Genomic DNA, 20,445 nt, shown 5'->3' with positions numbered 1-20,445 from the left:
AATTATTTGGGCAAGAAGTCTAGCAAATGCAACATTACGAGTAGAAAGTAGGCAAACATGTGATCATCTAGTTGATGCATTTATTAAAACCATAAAATATCTAAATGACCCATATGGAGGGTGAATTGGCCCACATATATCCCCTTGAATTCTTTGTAAAAATGATGGAGATTCAACAATTACCTTAGAAGGGGATGACTTTATTACAAGTTTACCTTGAGAACATGCAGCACAAGAATAATCACTTGGTAAAAGAATCTTCTGGTTCTTTAATGGATGCCCATGAGAGTTCTCAATTATTCGACGCATCATTATTGTTCTCGGATGTCCAAGACGATCATACCAAAGTATAAACATCTTTGGATTAGAGCACTTCTGGTGCATCACAACATGTGATTCAATTGTTCTTATTGTTGTATAATACAACCCGAAAGAGAAAGCAGGCAGTTTTTCCAATATGAGCTTCTGGCCCGAAATTATTGAAGTAATATAAAGATATTCGTCACTACCTTCATTAGTGGTTTCAACATGATAACCATTTAGACGAATATCCTTAAAACTGATTAAATTTCTTCTAGATTTAGAAGAATACAAAGCATCGTTAATATAAAATTTTGTTCATTTTGGCAATACAATATTTCTTCTTCCAGAGCCTTCAATTAGGTTTGATAAACCTGATATTGTATTGACACTAGATTTGTTTAATATTATGTATTGAAAATATTTTTTATCTCTAAGAATTGTGTGCGTTGTACAACTGTCTGCTAGACACAAATTTTCACCAATCATTTTGGAATTAATCATTCCATCAGTATGACCCATACCTCCATAGATAAATAAAATAAATATTAAATTTCATTAATCAAAATAAAATAACAAAATACAATTAAAATTGACAACTTAATGAAAACGTATATATATTACTACAGGATTACTGTGATTAACAAAATTCATTTTAATCCACTTTTCTTTTTCTTTTATGGATGCTTGATATAGGTCTATCAGATGTTTAGGCGTACAGCAGGTATGCGACAAATGTCTTTTCATATTACACCTGTAACATTTATCGACCTTCATAGTTCTTTTGTAGGTTTATTCTGTAAACCTTTGTTTTTATATTCTTTCGCCTCAGTGTGGTTCCACTTCTGGTGGAAATGGATATTTCTTTTGTAAGAATTATGAGTATATTCCCATTTACCTATATATATATATATATATATATATATATATATATATATATATATATATATATATATATATATATATATATATATATATATATTTATTTATTTATTTATTTATTTATTTCTACCACGTCCACAATCATGGTTTCCTTTATTACCATGAAATGAGGTTCCATTTGCTTCAGGAAATGGTGTAGAACTCGTTGGACGAGATTGGTGATTTTTCATTAATAGCTCGTTGTCTTGCTCAGCCACTAGAAGACAAGATATTAGTTCAGAATATCTTGTAAAATTACGCTCTCGATATTGCTGCTGCAGGAGCACATTCGAGGCATGAAATATGGTATATATCATCATAAGTGCACAATTTTAACTGTGAGCTGATTTTAAAGAGTGCAACTTCAGGTACATCCAACAATAATGAGCTTTTTGGGAGGATAACTGTCTTCTGGTACTTGTATCTCTCCCTTAAATTATTCCACAAAGTCAAGGGATCTTTTACTATAAGTTACTCATTTTTATTTAATGCATCATGTAAATGATGGCGAAGAAAAATTATTGCTTTAGCGCGATCCTGCTGGGAAGCTTGATTTTCATTCATTGCTTTAGCACGATCCTGCTAGGATGCTTGGTTTTCATTCTTAATAGTATTTCCAAGATTCATAACATCAACATTCATAGCATTATAAAATGATAACATTTTAGTTCATGTTAATCTCACATGGATCATAAGATTCATATGTTTTAATATGATTCTTAAAAAATAAAAATTTCTAAGCATATGTTAGAATGTTAATTAACAAAATAGATAATAAGATTACTAAATCTTAAAAAGACTTACAATGATTTATGAATATTTCACAGATAGCTTTTGATATTGAAGATCAAAAGAACACAACAACTGACTAGAGCTTTGTGCTGATAACGTGTTGTAAAATCAAAGAAAATAACAAGACAAAATAAAGAGATTGTAAATGTGAAACTAGTTCTTCAGGAACTATGTATGATTCTTCTCTATAATTGTGTGTCTTTACATACAACTCAACACTCCCTTTTATAAACATAAAATCATAATGGGAGGTTGAAGAATATAAAAGGATAATACATGAATTAAAATGGTACATCAATGTATTACATGAATGTTATGAAATTCTAGAAGATGACATAAATATGTAGAATTCCAAAAGATGGAACTAAATAGTCATCCACCAAATACATGAATGCATTCATAACAAATAACATATTTTAAAATTATTATTTTTTTGTTATTACATTTTAAAATCACCAATCCAGACCTACCTATATCGCTTTGTGGCCCGGGTCAATGGGGTCATCGTCACAGATAAGCACGGCACTCCCTCGCAAACCTCGCAAGCACAAAAGCCTCTTCTGTCCACAAAATCGCAAGAACTTCATCTGGGTCTTAGCAAGAAGCGCAACAGCCCATCCCCAGGCTGCTTCAACAGCCTAATCAACCAAGCGCTTGTCACCTTCCCAGCTCCTGCTCTACACTGCTGTATCTTCCTTCATACTCCTCTACACACCTATCACTTGCCTAGGAAAGCCTACTTCTACGCCTAAGCGTATAGTATGTCCAGAAAAGGAGCAGCAGCAGCTTCTCTTCAGAAGGACGCCCCATGGAGAGCGGCACCCTCTGCAAAGCCCTTCCCCAGAATTCACCACTCCCCTGTGCTCCGACTCCCCCAATCTCCCGCTTCCAATTATGGCCTCTCCGTCATGAAGGTCGGCTCGTTTCCTTCTCTCTCACTCTATCCACGCACGCACACATGACACATGTATGTTTTTTGGTATTAGTTTGTGTGCGTGAATTTAGTTGGTAGTGTTTATTGCTATAATGGATTATATTATTCATTTCCGAGTTTCTGGGCTTGCCGTTGGGGTTTTTTTTTGCAGCATCCAAATCCGATAGGAAGTGGATTAGCAATGGAAGCCATAGTGGAAGCGGCGGGACCAGAGTGCATTGTCCCAGGACAGATTACACCCATCAAATTACTCGGCGTCAAGGTTCTTCTTTTTCATCAGAAAGATGGTCTTATTTAAATTTAGTTTATTTTTACTCTTAGAATTTGCAAATTTGACGAATTAGTATGTGGGTTCCTTTTTGATTTCATAATTCTCACATGCTCGAATACGATTGATTTTCTTTGGTCAATTTGTTGTCATATTTGTCTTGTGGAGAAGATTTCTATAGGCACTTGTGAGTGTGACATGGCTAAAAACTAAATTCAGCTTTACAATGTATCGAATGCTAGGTTTCAACTTAGGGGACTTTAGTGCTAAAAATGAAATGGAAAATCCATTTGTTGCATCTTCATTTGATGATTCATTGTTTGTTTCGTCCTATTAGCTTCCCTCAGTTATGGCAGCTTATCTTGTTAAGGCTCTTGGTTGTGGTGAAATTCATGGAACAAATATCATTATACAACTTCAAGGATCAAGGTTTTGGTGAGGTGTTGTTCAGCTTTTAAATAAATTTTAGTCATGCTTGAAATTTGACCTAATTTCGCAGCTGCAAATAATAGGATTGTTGTCTGGCTTCTTTGTGGGGACAGGGGCTGATATCTCTCATCTTTTGTTTGCTGATGACATATTCGCATTTTACGGAGCTTGTTATTATTTATTATTTGAAGCTGTGTCGAGTTCGACGGCGAACTTAGCCAAGTCGGAATTGGTTTCTGCGGGAAATGTTGATAATGTGGCTGGGCTGGCTTGGATTTTGGGTTGTAGGGTTGTGTCCCTGTCTTTGAAGTATCTCAGTCTTCCTTTGGGGGCATCTTTTAAGGCCAAGCATATATGGGATGGTGTTATCGAAAAGATATAACATTGGTTGGCTAATTGGAAAATATTGTATTTGTCTAAGGGTGGTAGGTTTACTGTTTACCCTTATGAAGAGCACCATATCCAACTTACTTATGTACTTCATGTCCCTCTTTCTTCTCCCTTAGAGTATTGCAAACCGTATTGAGAAGCTTCAACGTGATTTTTTATGGGGTAGGCTAGGCAAAGCATTCAAATATCATCTGGTGAGTTGGCCAAAGGTGTGTGCGCCGATCTCTAAGGGAGGTTGGGGATTAGGAATATGTTGAGGTTCAATTATGCTCTCTTAAGTAAATGGCTTTGGCGATAAGGTCTTAAGAGACAGGCTTGGTGGAGAGTGGAGAGTGGTGGTGGACTCTAAAAATGAAAGTTCATGGGGAGGGCAGTGTTCTAGTGAGCCTGTTGGGGCATATGGGATGGGTTTATGGAAGAATATTAGGAAGGGTTGATGGAAGTTCTATAGTCACACCAGATTTGAAATAAGAGATGGCTCCAATGTTAGATTCTAGCATGAACTTTGGTGTGGGGATGTGACCCTTAAGGATACTTTTCCAGTTTGGTATTGCTCGCGCAAAGGATGCTCCTGTTGAGGCTCACATGGATTTTTCTGGAAGTGTCATTCAATGGAACGTGAGCTTTGCTAGAGCGGCTCAAGATTGGGAGGTGGATGCCTTTGCCTCATTCTACACGATGTATTTAGTAAGAATAAGATCGGAAGAGGAAAACAGGTTGTGGTGGATCCCTTCCAAAAGAGGGTTGTTTGGTGTTAAATCCTTTTACAGTGTCTTGAGTTGTCATGATGGTTTCCGTTTCCATTGGAAGAGTGTTTGGAGGACTAAGGTTCCTTTGAGGGTGGCCTTTTTTGTGTGTTCGGCGGTCCTAGGAAAGATCCTTACCACAGACAATCTCTGAAAGCGGCGTGTCATTGTGGTTGATGGGTGTGTTATGTGCAAAAGGAATGGGAAGTCTGAGGACCATCTTCTTCTTCATTGTGAGGTTGTTTGTGCCATTTGGAATGTCTTCTTCAATCGATTCAGGTTATCTTGGGTTATACCTAAATGAGTAGCCTATTTGTTTGCTTGTTGGTGGACTATTGGCCACACTCTGGGTGCTGCTATATGGAAGATGGTGCCTTTTGTGGTGTCTATGAAGGGAAATGAATTATACGTGTTTTGAGGACCACGAGAGAACTTTGGAGGAATTGATATTTTTATTCTTTAACTCTTTGTTTCTTTGGACAGCTGCTTATATTTCTCATTTAATAATTAGTTATAATGATTTTCTTTTTCTTTTTGCTTGTACTACCTAGGTGGCTTCTCTTGTAATGAGTATTGGCAGGGGTGAACATCTATATTGTCTTCAAGTGTTTGACACGACAAATAAGGAACTTGTTCTATCATATTATTGGACATGTACTCAACTTTGTTTTAAAGTGAAAGTATATGAGGAGACATATTTACTAAACTGAGAGGCACGAGTCTCATGAGCATTCACCCCTTACTCTTTTTTGGAAAAAAATGTTCTGGTGATGTGATTGCATACAGCAGCTGCCGACACAGGGCTTCACTAGGACATGTAGAATTTCCTTAAACACTTATGCCTTGTTTTTCTCTTTCCTTAGGGTGGTTAATCACTTTTAAAAAGGCCGCAGTTGTGGCATCAAATTCATTTTCCTACGTGTTTATATCCGATAGTAAATGTGATTTATGCTCTTTTAAACACTTCCAAACCAGTTATCCTAAGACATCAGTGCCACCCATATCGTGTGTAATAGTAAACTGATGTGATCTTTTGCCCAGATTGTGTGCCATGCCCAGAATTTAGGACGTGACAGGGGTTTAAGCAAGCTTAGTGCAGCATGGGCGGATGTCTCGTACAAGATACATTAGGTTTCAGGATGATTTGAAAGTTTTGGTTTGGTCATGGTAGGCGGTATTAAAAATGGTTGAAGACCAAGATTGCAAGGACATTGACTTTGTTAACTTGTACCATTTTAGGAAACTTCTGCTATGATTGCATGTTATTTGTTGTTTCTGAGCTACTACAGGTTGTTGGTGGTTACAGGTAGATTGTCTGTGGCAGATTTACAGTAATCCATCATCCTCATTGAAGATTTCTGGTCCCTCCCTCCCTCCCTCAACAAAGTAGTAATTTATTTAGTAATATAGTAACTTGATTACTTATGTTAATTTTGTGATGCTAACATGGCAAGGATAATCTCTAAGAGAGAGCATTCAGACTCATTAATTAATTTTTTTTTTTTTTTTGATAAGTCAGACTCATTAATTAATTAGTGTGGTGTTTGGTTAAAGTTTTGTTTTGCTTCCCTTGGAAGTTTTTTGTTCTGCTGTTCTTTATTTTTTTTTATAAGATATCAATTTTAATTTGTAATATTGACTTTGTGACAATGCATTATGTCTAAGTTAAGTTTATGCTGTCTCATGTTATCACATGGAGAGCTGTATTTGCTTTTGATGCTCTCTGAGAGAGTCTTGGAGGATTATTTTCTAAACGTTACGTTGGGTCTGATACTCGGAAAGATTTTACGGTTCATTCGCTTTATATTTTACCATGGTGTTTGTTATAACTAGTTTTGCTTTACATGCATATTCTTCTGTTGTTTCCTTCTTGTTAATTCGTCTTTTGCATATTGACAGGTATGGCCTATAAATGTCAACCTGAAATTTTTGGAACCAGTTGGACGAGAACTCAAGTCGATTGGGAAGGTAAAACTTCCTGTTTCTAGATTCGTTTTCTTCTTCCATTAACTCTTTTACGTTTTTTCTTTTTCTTAAATGTCAATGAAGTGTCCACAAATTAAGTTTGTTCATGCATCTGATATTGTTGAAATGGTTTGGAGCCAAAACTTGATAATATCCTTGTGGGTAGGCCAAAGAGAGATTCCTAGATTATATGTAACTACTGTTGTGAATCCTCAAATCAGTTAAAAGGATCAGTCATTTCCAATTTTCAGTCCCTTGAATTTGTACTGACAATTTACATGATTTGATTTAGCTTTGTGTGTTAAACCACCAATTTTCCTAAAAGTTTAAGCTGATAGAAAGATGTAAATTTAATCAGTTAATCAATACTTTAATACTCTCTCTCACATGTGAGTTCAAACTACCTTTTTAATAGGTGGGGTCTAATACGTGAAATATTTCATTAAAGTTGGAGTAAATGATGGAGTCAAGGTTCGAACTCAAGATCTTTGGCTCTGATACCATATTAAATCATCATTTGTCCCAAAAGCTTAAGTTTATAGGAAGAGATAAATTTAATCAGTTAATCAATACTTTAACAGTGAGATACTCATAGTGAATGACAAATTATGCTTGTATGGAATAGTTGGTGACTAGTCTTTAATGTAATTTTGGTAAAAACTGTAAAAACTGAAATTGCTTCAGATTTGTAGGGAAAAGATTAATTCTTCCAAACTAATAGTGGCCTTTGGTTCACTTGTTCATTCATTGATTTGATAGTAGATAGACAAGTGCAACATATTCTTTCATTCATCAAACATGAAATTCGGCATTTTTGGCAGTGTTCCATGATCAATTTGTTTACTGGTTTCTTTGATGCAGTTCATGGATGATGCGGTGAACCTGATGAACAAATCATTTATAGATCGCTAGTGGCAGTTTTTGAGAGAACAGTTGGCTGCGCATTTCGGCTCGCAAGATTTTGTACTATTTTTCCCAATGAGCAGAAGCTAGCCAGGCAGTGTGACCGTAAATAAGATCTCAAAAAGTGATCATTGCTCGTTGCTTGATTTGAGAGCACTTTGTGAACTTAAAGAATAGCATTTTCCGGGATGATTTCATTAGTGCCCTATTTGGAGCTGTTTCTATTCATCTTTATTAGGGTTCAGAAGGTAGCAGAAAATAACCAACTAGCACCACGAAATCTATTTCATTTGATCACCACACTGAATCTGAATGATAAAGAAAAATATACAGGTACCAAAAGTTGATGCGCATATATGGGGGGGGGGGGGGGGGGGGGGGGGGTTTGAGATCCCCCGTTATAAAGCTAGTTGAATGACAGAAATTTGAGCAGTCTAAGAGAGGGAAGTTGCGGGGCCTACTTGCCTCGGTTAGGTGGGTCTTGCATTTTAGGCTACTTGAAACAAGTGGGCTTTGTAACCTCTTCCCTAAAGTTATTTAAATTTTTGTGTTATTCGTGCAGTCTAATAACATAGAATCCTTACGGCCGGTGTGTATAGAGAGAGAATCTAAATTTCTTGAGGCAAAGGTTCGGGTCGTTGTGGCAAGCGGTGTCGATGGGGGAGAGGTGAGAATGGACGAGGAGATCCGATGGGGTGGAGCCGCGTGAGGGGGTTGATGGTGGTGCGGATAGTGTGGAGCTGATGGAAGAGGTGGTTATGGATTCGAGCTTGAGGGAGGTCTCTTGGGAGTTTGAAGTGAGGAGGTAGAAAGAATAAAGAAATTACAAAAAAGATAAATAACAAAGAAAAAATAATAAAATAATACTTAAATGGTATAGAAAAAGAGCAGAAGCAATTGTAGAAGCGATTGTAGAATGTAATTTTGATTAAGAAATCAAAAAGTAACTTAGTTTTCTAATTTTTATTTTATTTTATTTTTTTTTGAAAAAAAAAAAAAATTAAGAAAAACTGTTGGGAGTGGAGCAGCCAGCATAGCAGAAGTAAAGAAAACCTTAGGGGGGCGGAGCAAAATGGTCCAACGGGAGATACTTGTTGCCCAATGGCCATGTACATGAGTGGGTGGACACAATTGGAGCCCAACTATCTAATCAAAGCATCTCTTCGGCAGCCAGCTCGAGTCTGTATCTTTTCCGTAGAAATAAAATCTAATGAGAAGATCCGGATGCTGCTACTTGGTTCCTTTAATTGCTACTCTCCAAAACACTATCCCTACCCTTTGCCTTTTCTCTTTGACACCTGGAGTTTAATAATGAGCAGAGACCAAAACTATCTATGCCTTCCAATACTTTAATTTGCATGTAGAGCCAAAAATGGTGTTGCATAAAGGGAGATAGATCGAACTCAATGCATTCATTCTTAGGGAACGAAATTATATCAAAATTCATGGCATGGATAGATTAGCCAATGGTGGAGTTCCCACAAACTAGTGTTGCGGTCCACCTATATATGTTTCCTCGTATAAAAAGACCAGAAACCTCTGAGTTTGTTTCAGACGATAATGGCTAATTATCAAGCAGCCATGCAAGGAGAGAAAATGCGCAAAGGGACTTGGATCGAAGAGGAAGATGAGCGGCTTATAAGCTTTGTCACCCTTATGGGGGAACGGAGGTGGGATTCCCTAGCGAGAGAATCAGGTATATATATAGATATATATGATTGATATGAATGAACGGAGCAGATCACTCGTTATTTGTTTCATTCCATAAACAAAGCTTACAGAGAAGTTGTTTACATTTAGGTCTACAAAGGAGTGGTAAAAGCTGCAGACTGCGGTGGCTGAACTATCTTCGTCCCAATCTTAAGCATGGTCATATGAGCATTGAAGAAGAGCGGATCATTCTTCAACTTCATGAGCTATGGGGTAACAAGTAAGCTTTTTGAAGAAACTTAAATACAAAAGCAAAGAAAGAGAAAGCTAGACAAATATTTACGGGTGGTAAATCTCAAGTGATAAGGGTCTGGGTCTTGGTGGCATTCCCATCAGATTTAAGGTTCGAATCCTCTTGGGTGCAAATAATTCCTTGGGGCCACGCCCGCTATCGAAGCCAGAATCTTACCCAATCCGTGTGGAGAGAGCGTTTTTTATGGGTTCAAAGTTTGTCCAACAAGCTAGGGTGGTTGCACGAAATGGCCTTTCCTTGAAGAGGTTTCCCGTCCATAAATAAAAGAATAAAAATTTACGGGTGCATGGTTTCGTGTTAGTTAGATACGTACATTCACCACTAAAGTAGAGTCAAAATGATGTATTACATCTTTCTCTTATTCTTTGATAATATTTGCAGTACAAAAGACTTTTATTTATAAGAGAATTAGGATAGGTGAATTGAGATAAAGATAAATATAGTAATCAATCATACTTGATTACAATTAATCTTAGAAGATAATTATCCTATAATTAAGGTTAATATATAGATATACCGTCTCATATATTCTTGATATTCTAGGATTCTCTTTACCAAGCTATTGTTTTTATAGGTGGTCAAGGATTGCTCAAAGGTTGCCGGGAAGAACAGATAATAAGATAAAGAATTACTGGAGGACTCATTTAAGGAAGAAAGAACAGGCAGAAAACTTTCATTATAGACTAGGCAATGGTCAACAAGATTTATTCTTTCAAAAAGGTGACAGGAGTGCCCTGAAATATAACTGTGGAAACAAAGGGTCTGTCGAAGAGTTTAGCAGCAACAGTACAAACGATACCTTCGATGTTGTTGGGTTATCAGACCTTGGATTGACAAGTTCTCCATATGAAACCAGGTTAATATCGGATTGGATGTCGGAGCTGTCAAATGATCAAAGTGAAATAAAACGTCACGAGGGCTGTAAAAGCCTAGATCCGACAACATGGATTCCAGATGATAGCATTAATATATGGGACCATTCAAGTTCCCTATGGAAGATTGATTAAGCTGACATTTACTGCATGTCATGAGATGTGGATATATGGAGCCTTTTCAAACTGTAAACCATGCATGAGTCATGTGTTGCATCGTGCATCAATAAATTGTGGAAATAAAATAGAATGTAAAGTAATAAGAGTTGATGTTGATGTTTGCACCAAGACTTTCAATTAGAGTGTGAAGCAAACAAATTGAGATATCTTCAAGTTGAGTCGAACCGAGTATTAGATATTCAAATCTAATTCATTTAATTTTGTTTTGAAAACGGACTGAACTCAATTGGACTTATCATTGCAGTAGATAATTTGCTTAAACTCGATTAATTTATTTTTGAATGAATTTGAACTTGTTCCACAAGCTACTCAATTAACTCATCCATTCCTTATATAAGAGTAAATATCGTCGTTGTTTATATATTTTTTTTCGTAAATCCCTACAAATAATTAGTTCCTTAATTATTGTTAAGATTTTATTATCCAATTAAGTTAATTAGATAAATTAGTTTTTATTTATACACTTACAAAAAAATAACTTCGTCAATCTTATATTTGTAATAAATCATACATTGCTTTTTATCATAAAATGGACAATTTATATTATATCTTATAATCTTATCTGAAACATTAAACAATTCAATCTCAAATTTATGTAATTAAGCATGTTTTACAATATGCATATTCATCATACATACATATACTCAAACAAACACATGCACGCGTGCACACATATATGTTAAAGCATTGATTAAATTTATCCCTTCTTATTAACTCAAGTTTTTTAGATAAGTGGTGATTTAATATGGTATCAGAACAGAGATTCTGAGTTCGAACATTATCTTCATCATTTACCTCATATTTCAATTAAATTTTCACGTGTTGGGCCTCACCTATTAAAATAGAGTTTGAGCCTACACGTAAGGAGAGTGTTAAAATATTAATTAAATTCTTAAGCTTTTGGAATAAATAATGATTTAACAATATATATGCGTACATATCTATATATACATGCATACACTCATATCTATATCAAGACTCACAATCACAAGGAATCAAGTTATATCCGTCATATTATAAAGAAAATTTATTTTTATCTTTTTAAATACTTAAGATATTCTCATTATAAAATTATAATATTATAAAGGATAATAAAAATGAAGTCATAAAATTTGAACCAACTTTATACAAATTTGACTTATTTACTAAATGAGTCTAAAATTTTGTTTATGTTAGATTAGTTTATTAAATTATCCAAACTCGAGTTGAGTTTAATTACACGAATCAAGTTTGAGCTATTTATGAAAGAAAAATGCTATTTTGCATTCTCCCATCATACTCGGTTGACGTGAAATGCTCTATCCATCATTAAATCAATCTTAATTAAAAAAAAAAAAAAAAAAAGGATGAATTGAATATACAACATCAACTAAATATGTTGAAGAAAAATGCAAAATAACATTTTTCTTTAGGAAAACTTCACTTACCACAATTGATCTTTTATTACTTTTGTAATTATACTTTTAAACTTTAACAAGTGTCAATTTAGGGTTACCATCTTTTAATTTTTTTACAATTTCAACCATCCATCCAAATTCAATGTTAAATTCTAACAGAAAAAGCAAAATTTTCAGAATATCATTTCCTTCTAAACAAAAAATTGGAACAATGTGACCCCTGGAGGTCCCAAAGACCCACCGGTGGGTCACATTTTGACCCACCGGTGGGCTAGACTTGATTTTTTTTTTTAAAAAAAAAAAAATTAATTTGTAATTATTAAATCAAGGTATTTTGTAATTTTATAAACATGCATCTTAGGGGCATAAGGGACATTTTACTTGTCAACCGTTTGATTTAACCTTGAATTTTGACGGAAGAGTTGACATTGTAAAAAATTGAAAGATAATGACCCTAAATTAACGTACTTTTTAAAGTTTAAGAATATAATTATAAAAATAATAAAAAATAAAAGATAGAGTTGTAAGTAAAGTTTTTCCTTTTTCTTTTCAGGGTTCATTCGGATTTGAGTAGTCACAAGTAGAGCGGTGAATGCAATTATAGTAAGGTGATTGTAATTAATCTTAATGAGCCATAGGGATTGGGTCAACTGCAATAAAGAAGCAGAAGATAATTAATATTATCCCTTTGGCAAAAGGCCATGAGTTGAGAGGCAGATAAGCCAACGTAATTAAACTCAACAAACCTCGATCAGTAGGCGTCACAGCATGCTTTTAAGGAAAAAGAAATCGATATGCCCAGTTCGTCTCCTCATTTTATGTCTTGAGAGCCTGAATTTGGTATTATAAATTTATATCCTAACAGGGATACCTCATCTCCTATCCAATCTAGCCAGATTTGTCTCAGTTACCAGCTTTTGACTGATCAATGGATATAAAGTTCAAAGGCCACTAATTAACTCTATGAAGTTGTTGATTTTAAATTAGTGATCAACTCCATTGGAATTTGGAAGTACATTTATATATAGTTTTTATCCATACCCAATAACTAGTTTTTTAATTTAATTATTACCATAAATAAAAAGGGATACCATCAAATTAGGAACTCAAACAGCCAGCTACCCAACAAGTTGTTGGGGTCATAGAAAAATAAAAAGTGGCATTACATAGTGGAGGACAAAAGTTCTCTATCCCCTATACTTAGCATCTATGGATTGATTATCTTAATTATGTAATACATTGTTGTGCTTTAGTAAGCAATACTTCTTTCTAACTATAACATGACATTCTTCCTTTTCCTTTTTCTTTTTTATTCTTTTTTTTTTTTAAGTTTCTTCTTGGTTTATAAGTAACGAAATAATAAAGATTGATTTTTCTTTCAAACTAATTCTTATTTGAATTTATTTCACGTTTGATACATAGAATGATCATTCCTTTATGAGTAGGAATACAATGAATTAGAATGGAAAAATCATTTTTTTTCTTTAGTTTGGTGAAAGCATATATTCTCTTACTAGAATTGAATCAAAATTTCTTAAATACTAAATATTTATTAAAACAAATTGGAGGGGGCACTACTAAAAAAAGGGCATTTATAGACAGTTTTTTTCTAGACGGTTTCTAAACAAAATTTGCAGACGGTTTTTTCGAAAACCATTAATTTGTAGAAAAATTATTATGGACGGTTTGATTAAACCGTCCATAAAATTCCAGAAGGTTTTTATAAAACCGTCTGGAAATTTACATTTCTGTAAATTTATAGACGATTTCTTCTGAAACCGTCTGTAAATGTTATTCCTAGAGAATTTTATGGACGATTTTTACGAAACCGTCCATAAAGTTTCAGTTCCAGACGGTTTCTTTTGAAACTGTCTCGAAATATTTGGCTAAACCAAGACATTTTCTCTTCCCTAGTTGGTCTGAATCCGCATGATGCCCCCAGATTTCACCACATCCATCCGATTTTTTTTCCAGCCAAAATCACAACCGTCCGTTTCTTTTGAAAGCCACAAAATTTCCCAACCAAATCTCAACCCCAATATTCAACAAACAAATACAAAACCCTAACCCTCTAGCCCCTGAATCGAGCCGATCTGATTCTCAAACAAACGCAGACTGCCCGGAGAAAGTCGACGGGGGAAAGACTTCTTCTTCACCAGCTTCTTCTTCATCGGTCTTCTCCCACTACGATAGCACCTTCCAGCTCCCAAGTCGGTTTCATGTTCATCCCCACCGGAAAGATCGACCCCAATCAGACCGAATCCTTCTCCTTGATGGCCTCGAAAACCGTCAGAGCCATGGGCCCCCAGCTTGCCAGTAGTGGGTTCCGCGTGAACCTGTGGGGCTTCTTCCGCGTAAACCTTGCATCTGGTTTTGATTGGATTTGAGTGGCTAGATTTGATCTGGGTGTTGATTTTGGTGTTTCCGGATAGATTTGGTCATTGACCCGACGGCATTTTTCCGCCTAGATTTGGTCGGCCGTCTTCTCCATTGTTGACGAAAATTAATGTAATGAAAATAATATCATTTATAATTAATTATATTAATATATAAAAATAGAAATAAATCTCGACAAAAAATAAATAAATAAATAAATCCAGATAGGGAAAAAAAAAATTACAAATCTGGGCCCAAACCGTCTAGAATTCTGGATCGTTTGGACCAAACCGTCCAGAAATCCATTTCGTGACTTTTTATTTGAGACGATTTTAAACCGTCCAGAATAAACCATCTGGAATTGATTCCATACAGTTTTTTTGCATTTCTAGACGGTTTAAAACCGTCTAGAATTTGCATTTTTTTTTTTTTGTAGTGGGGAGAGGTTAGCCAAGCTTGTCGGAGGTGGTCTTAGCCACCCTTACTGTTCAGTTAGGGTGGTCAGCCATCCTTTGGGGTGGTTGGCCATTCATAGCATGTTTTGAATTTTTCTTTTCGAAAAAGAGAAAATTAAGTTTGTAGGAAAAGAGGGAGAGGGTAAAAAACTTATTTTATTTCCTCAAGGATTAGCGATTCCTCTTATTTTTTAGAGGAATAGTTATTCCTAAATTTAGGAGAATAGCAATTCCCATGAAAATAGTTGTTGAGACAGTTTTCAATACAGTGTGAACTGCACGTTCTTTGATGTTCGTCACACTCCCCCAATCACTACGAAGCAACTAAAATTAAGAGACTTTCGGGGGTCTCGCTTCGATGCCTAAATTAGCTTCTGAGATAAAAGTATGCTTAATGCATAAAATAATCAATCTGTCGTTTATATCTGAGGTATGAGCATATATATATAGACAAAGAGATGGAGTCAAACCTGAATTAGGTTTATTATTTTCACTTAAATTAAGAGTGTCTAGAGTTTGATTTGTTTGGAGAGTTCTATCTCCATTCAACTGGGAGTTGGACTGTTGATTAGATTCTTTAAAGAGTCCTTATTAGACCCAGATTGTGACTACTACCCCAATTTGACTTGGAGTAGGATTATTCTCAACAATGGTCATTTCCAAGGCACAATGTGCAACCAAATAAAGGAATTACCATTCTAATGGTCTATTTTGTTTACCAAATATGCCCCCTACAGAATTATTGTTGTTTCTTTCTAAACCATGAGCTCTTCCCATGAGAATGGGGCTATTCTCAGGCATAACGTGCAACCAAAAAAACATAAAATTAATCCATAGAAGTAGTCATTTCATTTTATCGAATACGTTTTAAAATTTTTTCAGGTTTTTTGCGTTCTAAGAGCTCTTTAGTTTTAACTAATATTAAGTGAGAAAGAAAATTGATAACTTAATTTCTCATTAGATGTCATAACATGAGGGTTATTTTATAAAATAACAAGCATGAGAATGCAATCAAAAGGGATAGGAGAGTAGTAGAGGTAGAAGGCGACAGTGGCAAGCTGCTCCCCCACATATCATCCGTGTAGTCTGGGCCTGACCCGAAACCCGTTCCACCAACATTGGGTCCTGTGCTCCACATTCCCAGGTTGTTGTCCCTGCGTTTTTATCCATATATTAGATTCTACAATATTGTATGCATTTTTAAACCCTTTAAAAACCACAACATACGTATTGTAGTTCTTTTTTACAGTATTTAAGCCAAATCCAACTCGGACTATTCCAGTCAAGGAGTGGAAAAATGAGCCAAAGTTGTGTCCCATATTCTTATCACTAAAGTGCCAACACCTCAACGTGAATGAGAGTGTGTTTGGCATTGAAATTTTACGCATCAAAAGTATGAGCCTAATAAACCGAATCGTAGAAAATGTATCGTTTAAAAATGTGTTTTTAAAATGTGAGATTTGTAAAACGTAAAAAGATCTATGTTTTTAAAAAATTACATTTTCAAATAACACATTTTAAAATCGTTATCTTTTAAATCGCAAATTCAAACGGGCTTCAAGTTTGAGCCTCTAGTTTCTTCCCCAGCTAACAGTTTGGATGAAGCCATCCAATTTACATATGAACTGGACTTTCTACATCTAAATTGCAATATATAAAGGAGACTATGCGTCACAATTGAAACAGTGAAAGGAGATGGTCAAAAGTGAACAAAAGTAAAAGGAGAAAATTAAAAAAAAAAAATAGAAAGAAGAAAAAAACAGAGGATAAAAGAGAAAGCGAGAAAAAGAGAAAGTGTGAGAAAGAAAATTGCAAACCTGCCACCAACTCCGAGAACACCAGCGTGCATGACGATCTGGTCGATGAGCACAACGGATTTGGGCTCCACGCTATAAGCCTTCTCGTACTTGACCTCTACACCCTCACCGGACGCCACAAAGAATGCTCCGTTCACCATTATATCCCCCTCCGACCTCCAGTTCCATCCCCTCCATTTTTCTTCTGCTGTCTCCACCCTCTTCGTCACCTGCCACACGGACCGAACCTATATATCAATTTTGACAAACTTATTCTAATTTTGATAGAGGGTTTTTTGTTTTTTTTTTTTTTTCTTCGAAGAAGGGCGTTTCACATATTCTCATATGTTCGCTTCTTGATGCGACAAAAATAACAAATGAAAGTAAATATAGCATCATTCAATAATAATGAGTTTTATTGTCACGTCAAGAAATCAACACTTGAAAGTATGTATAACAATTTTTTTTTTTTTAAAAAAAAAAAAAGAAGAAAAGTGTTTTAATGTAATATAAAGGTAAAATAGTTTGACAAGGTCCAAATGTATAGGTATATATATTTTCCTACTTGGATTAAGATCCTTTCAAATTATCTGTCAAAATTTGAAAAAATTCAGACAGGTAATTATGAAATAGCACTTATAAGTTCCACCCACTTATCTGGTTATTATTATTATTTTTTTTTTTTTGGACACGCCAAAAAACGCACTTATCTGGTTAGGTGCCAACTAAAGGTCAACTTTAAAAAATAAAAAAATAAAAAAATAAAAAGAGAGAGAGAGAGATGCTTTACTTCTTAAAATGTTTTTCTCAAAATTGGTTCTCAAGCGATTTGTTGCCATTTAATAGATCTCATCCACGATTTACACATTATTTGATAATAAACTTTAAAAAATAAATAAATAAATAAATATTTGGTAAGTATAGCGCTTCTAAAAAAAATATTAAAACACACCCAAAAAAAAAAAAAAAAAAAAGAAAAAGAAAAAGAAAGAGAGGATTAAAAGACAACATGTATACCTCCTTGGCATTGCGATCAATGGGGGCGGTGTAGCGGTTCCCTTGGCTATTAATGGTAGGGTTACCGCTACCACCAATAGCATACATCTCCCACTGCGTGAAGTCGTTGTTGACGACGTGGATATAGCCACGTCGGCACCTGGGCATCCTCTGGACCAGCTTCTCGCCGAAGTGATTGAAGGCTATGGTCACCTGCATCCCCGAGTCCGGCAAGTACTCGTCGCTGTGGCCCAGCAACATCACCTCATCGTGATGCGAGAAATAGTTGTTCGATATCGTGATCCCGGTCGACCCCATCACCGCGTCAATCAGGCCGTCCCTGCAGTGCGATAGGGAACAATGGTCCACCCATATGTCTCGAGACCCGAATATGGAGATCCCATCACCGTCCGATTTCGTGCGATACCCGTAGTGGGTTGGGCTCGACCGCACATTAGTATCCCCTGCACATGGTTCCTTCCAACTTTTTCAAGTTTCACTTTAAAATGTTACTGTAAGAGAAAATCAAATAAAAATCCATCCGTTTTAATCCTTTACCCCTTTGTTCATAAAGAAAGAATTCAGTTTGAAGATTTTCTTTTTTCTTTTTTCTTTTTTCTTTTTTCTTTTTTTTTCTTTTTTTTTTTTTTTTTTTTGTAGAAATGTTAGAATACATCTTTTACTAAGAAATGAATACTAAAATAATGTAGAACTTATCCACCGGAAAAGATCAAAACACTTGATAAAAAGAAATGTTATAGATACTAATAAATAAACTTCATGTCATTTTAGTACTTATCTCATGATAAAAGATTTGGTATCCTTACCATGTCTTTTTTTTTTTTTTTTTTTTAATAATCGAGCACTCAAGGCTTCGCTGACTAGATTTTCATTTTCAGAATAATGTGCAAAGCGTCTTCTCTACACATGTCAAGTAAGATTCGGGCTCTTCGTATGGGAGGTAGGTAGCTCCAAAAAATCATTTGCATTAAAGGAGCCGAACTTTAGACCTAAAACTTCTTAAGGCACTACAGCCAAGTGACTTAACGGCCACTTTACACCGACTCGATTAGGATCCTCTTCAGTTAAAAGCAATTGGAGAGGAACCAATCCTTTATATCATAAGGGTATAATAGTAATTTTATTTTTTATTTAAACAATTATACCTTTATGTTTTACCGGACTGGCTCATCTCCCGTTACTTTCAAAACAGAGATGATCCTCATGCACACAGACTAGGGTTTAGTTTGAAGTGATTAGCAGACTTCTTGTAATAAGATCAAACTTGGTAGATAAGAATTGTAGGAGATGAGATGTGATCGGCTGAAGTTCAAAAGTAGACTATTTTCTAAAATTTTAAAGAAATGGGAAGGAAAAATATATATATGCTGCTTTCATGATATATATGCTGCTTTTACAGCATCATGACCTGCTCACGCATAGCAAATCAATACAGAAAAGGACTAGAGGATTTTCTGACCTGACGGATGACAATGGTGGATATGTATGTTGTGAATAATGACATTGGTTATATATTGCAGAGTAATGCAGCCGCCGCCGACAATGTGGACGTTAGCCCCACGCCCATCGAGAGTCTTGTAGCTGTTAAAGATGAGCTCCTGAGAGAGCTTGATGAGCATGTTGCTGGGGAACACAATCCAGAGAGGCTCAGTCTGAATCACAGCATATCGTAGCGTGCCAGGCTTAGGATTCACAGCGTCGTCGTCTGAGGAGTCGGTGACTATATAGAATTCGCCATTCTTGCCGCCAAGAGCGTACTGGCCGAACCCAATAGCGCAATCTGCTAGTCTCTGCCGGTTGTTCGCCCATTCTGGGTCACATTTCCAGCAGTCGTCTATGGGGTTTCCGGTTAGGCATGGAGACTGGTCTTTCTGGGAGACTTGTAGCATTTCCCTTCTCGCTAAAGACGCATTTACCTTCCTGCAAGAGAAGAAAACAAATGACCCAGATCCAGGGGAAGAAAAACAGAGTAATTAAGCCTAGGAAAAACAGAGTACCTGTGAATTTCTTGGACAACTGCTTCCGGGTCGGGATGCTGGCCGGGAAGAGTGAGGTTGAGAACCGCTCTACCAAGTGGAGAAAATGAGCAGAAAAGAGAGATCAAGACAATGCAGGTCCTTTGGAGCATTGTTTGATGAAGAACAAGTTCACTCTCAGAAATTTTCCAATTTTTATGTTCATAAAATTTGCGCTTTTCAGCAGCGTTTAGTTAGTAAGATGCATTGTTGAGAAGGAAAATCCTGTGATTAGCTTTAATGGAGTCCAGTAATTACTAACCTAAACTGTACATTTGTGTTATTTGAGTGAGAAGACAACCACCTCAGATTCTCTCACCACTTCTGTGTATCACAGTGTATCATCTACATTCCGATTTTTGTCTTCTTTTATAATCATTGATTGCTACACTTTTTCGGGGAATTCACTTAATGCGGTTAAAAGGGCGAGAGAGAGAATAGGAGAATGGAAAGAGAAAGGGAATCCACCTGTTCTCGAGGAAATGGGATCTCGCTCACTACCCCATCCATGTTGCAGCGGAAAACGGTACCGTTTTCTATTTTAAAAATTATTAGAATTTAAAATTTATAAATAATAATAATAATAATAATTAAAATGTAAAAAAAATTAAAAACTAGAAGAAAAAAAAAAAAACAAAACAAAAGCAAAAACAAAAGAGGTGGCCATTGGAATGTGAATACGAATACTTAAAAATGATAGCCGCATTCGAATCTATTATGCAGATG

General features: G+C 35.7%; 3 protein-coding genes across 3 annotated transcripts; 2 read left to right on the top strand and 1 right to left on the bottom strand.

Moving 5' to 3' along the window:
• Positions 1-2,503: 2,503 nt before the first annotated feature.
• On the top strand, positions 2,504-7,869 carry LOC133873464 (uncharacterized). The gene is made up of 4 exons (XM_062311166.1): positions 2,504-2,927; positions 3,099-3,209; positions 6,680-6,748; positions 7,607-7,869. The coding sequence occupies exons 1-4, from the start codon at positions 2,775-2,777 to the stop codon at positions 7,655-7,657; spliced, it is 384 nt and encodes a 127-aa protein (XP_062167150.1). The 5' UTR covers positions 2,504-2,774; the 3' UTR covers positions 7,658-7,869.
• A 1,228-nt stretch (positions 7,870-9,097) lies between these two features.
• LOC133872371 (transcription factor MYB27) lies at positions 9,098-10,646 on the top strand. Its single transcript, XM_062309869.1, has 3 exons — positions 9,098-9,344; positions 9,449-9,578; positions 10,186-10,646. Exons 1-3 carry the CDS (start codon positions 9,209-9,211, stop codon positions 10,616-10,618), a joined length of 699 nt encoding a protein of 232 aa, XP_062165853.1. The 5' UTR covers positions 9,098-9,208; the 3' UTR covers positions 10,619-10,646.
• Positions 10,647-15,829: 5,183 nt separating this feature from the next.
• On the bottom strand, positions 15,830-20,071 carry LOC133873907 (probable pectate lyase 12). Its single transcript, XM_062311709.1, has 5 exons — positions 19,702-20,071; positions 19,164-19,624; positions 17,705-18,147; positions 16,709-16,917; positions 15,830-16,045 (listed from the first exon to the last, which is right to left on the bottom strand). Exons 1-5 carry the CDS (start codon positions 19,830-19,832, stop codon positions 15,856-15,858), a joined length of 1,434 nt encoding a protein of 477 aa, XP_062167693.1. The 5' UTR covers positions 19,833-20,071; the 3' UTR covers positions 15,830-15,855.
• Positions 20,072-20,445: the final 374 nt, after the last annotated feature.

This window comes from Alnus glutinosa, chromosome 7 (assembly GCF_958979055.1).
Source record: "Alnus glutinosa chromosome 7, dhAlnGlut1.1, whole genome shotgun sequence".
Taxonomy (NCBI): domain Eukaryota; kingdom Viridiplantae; phylum Streptophyta; class Magnoliopsida; order Fagales; family Betulaceae; genus Alnus; species Alnus glutinosa.
Note: the sequence above shows the minus strand (reverse complement) of the source record. Positions and strands in the feature narration are given on the sequence as shown.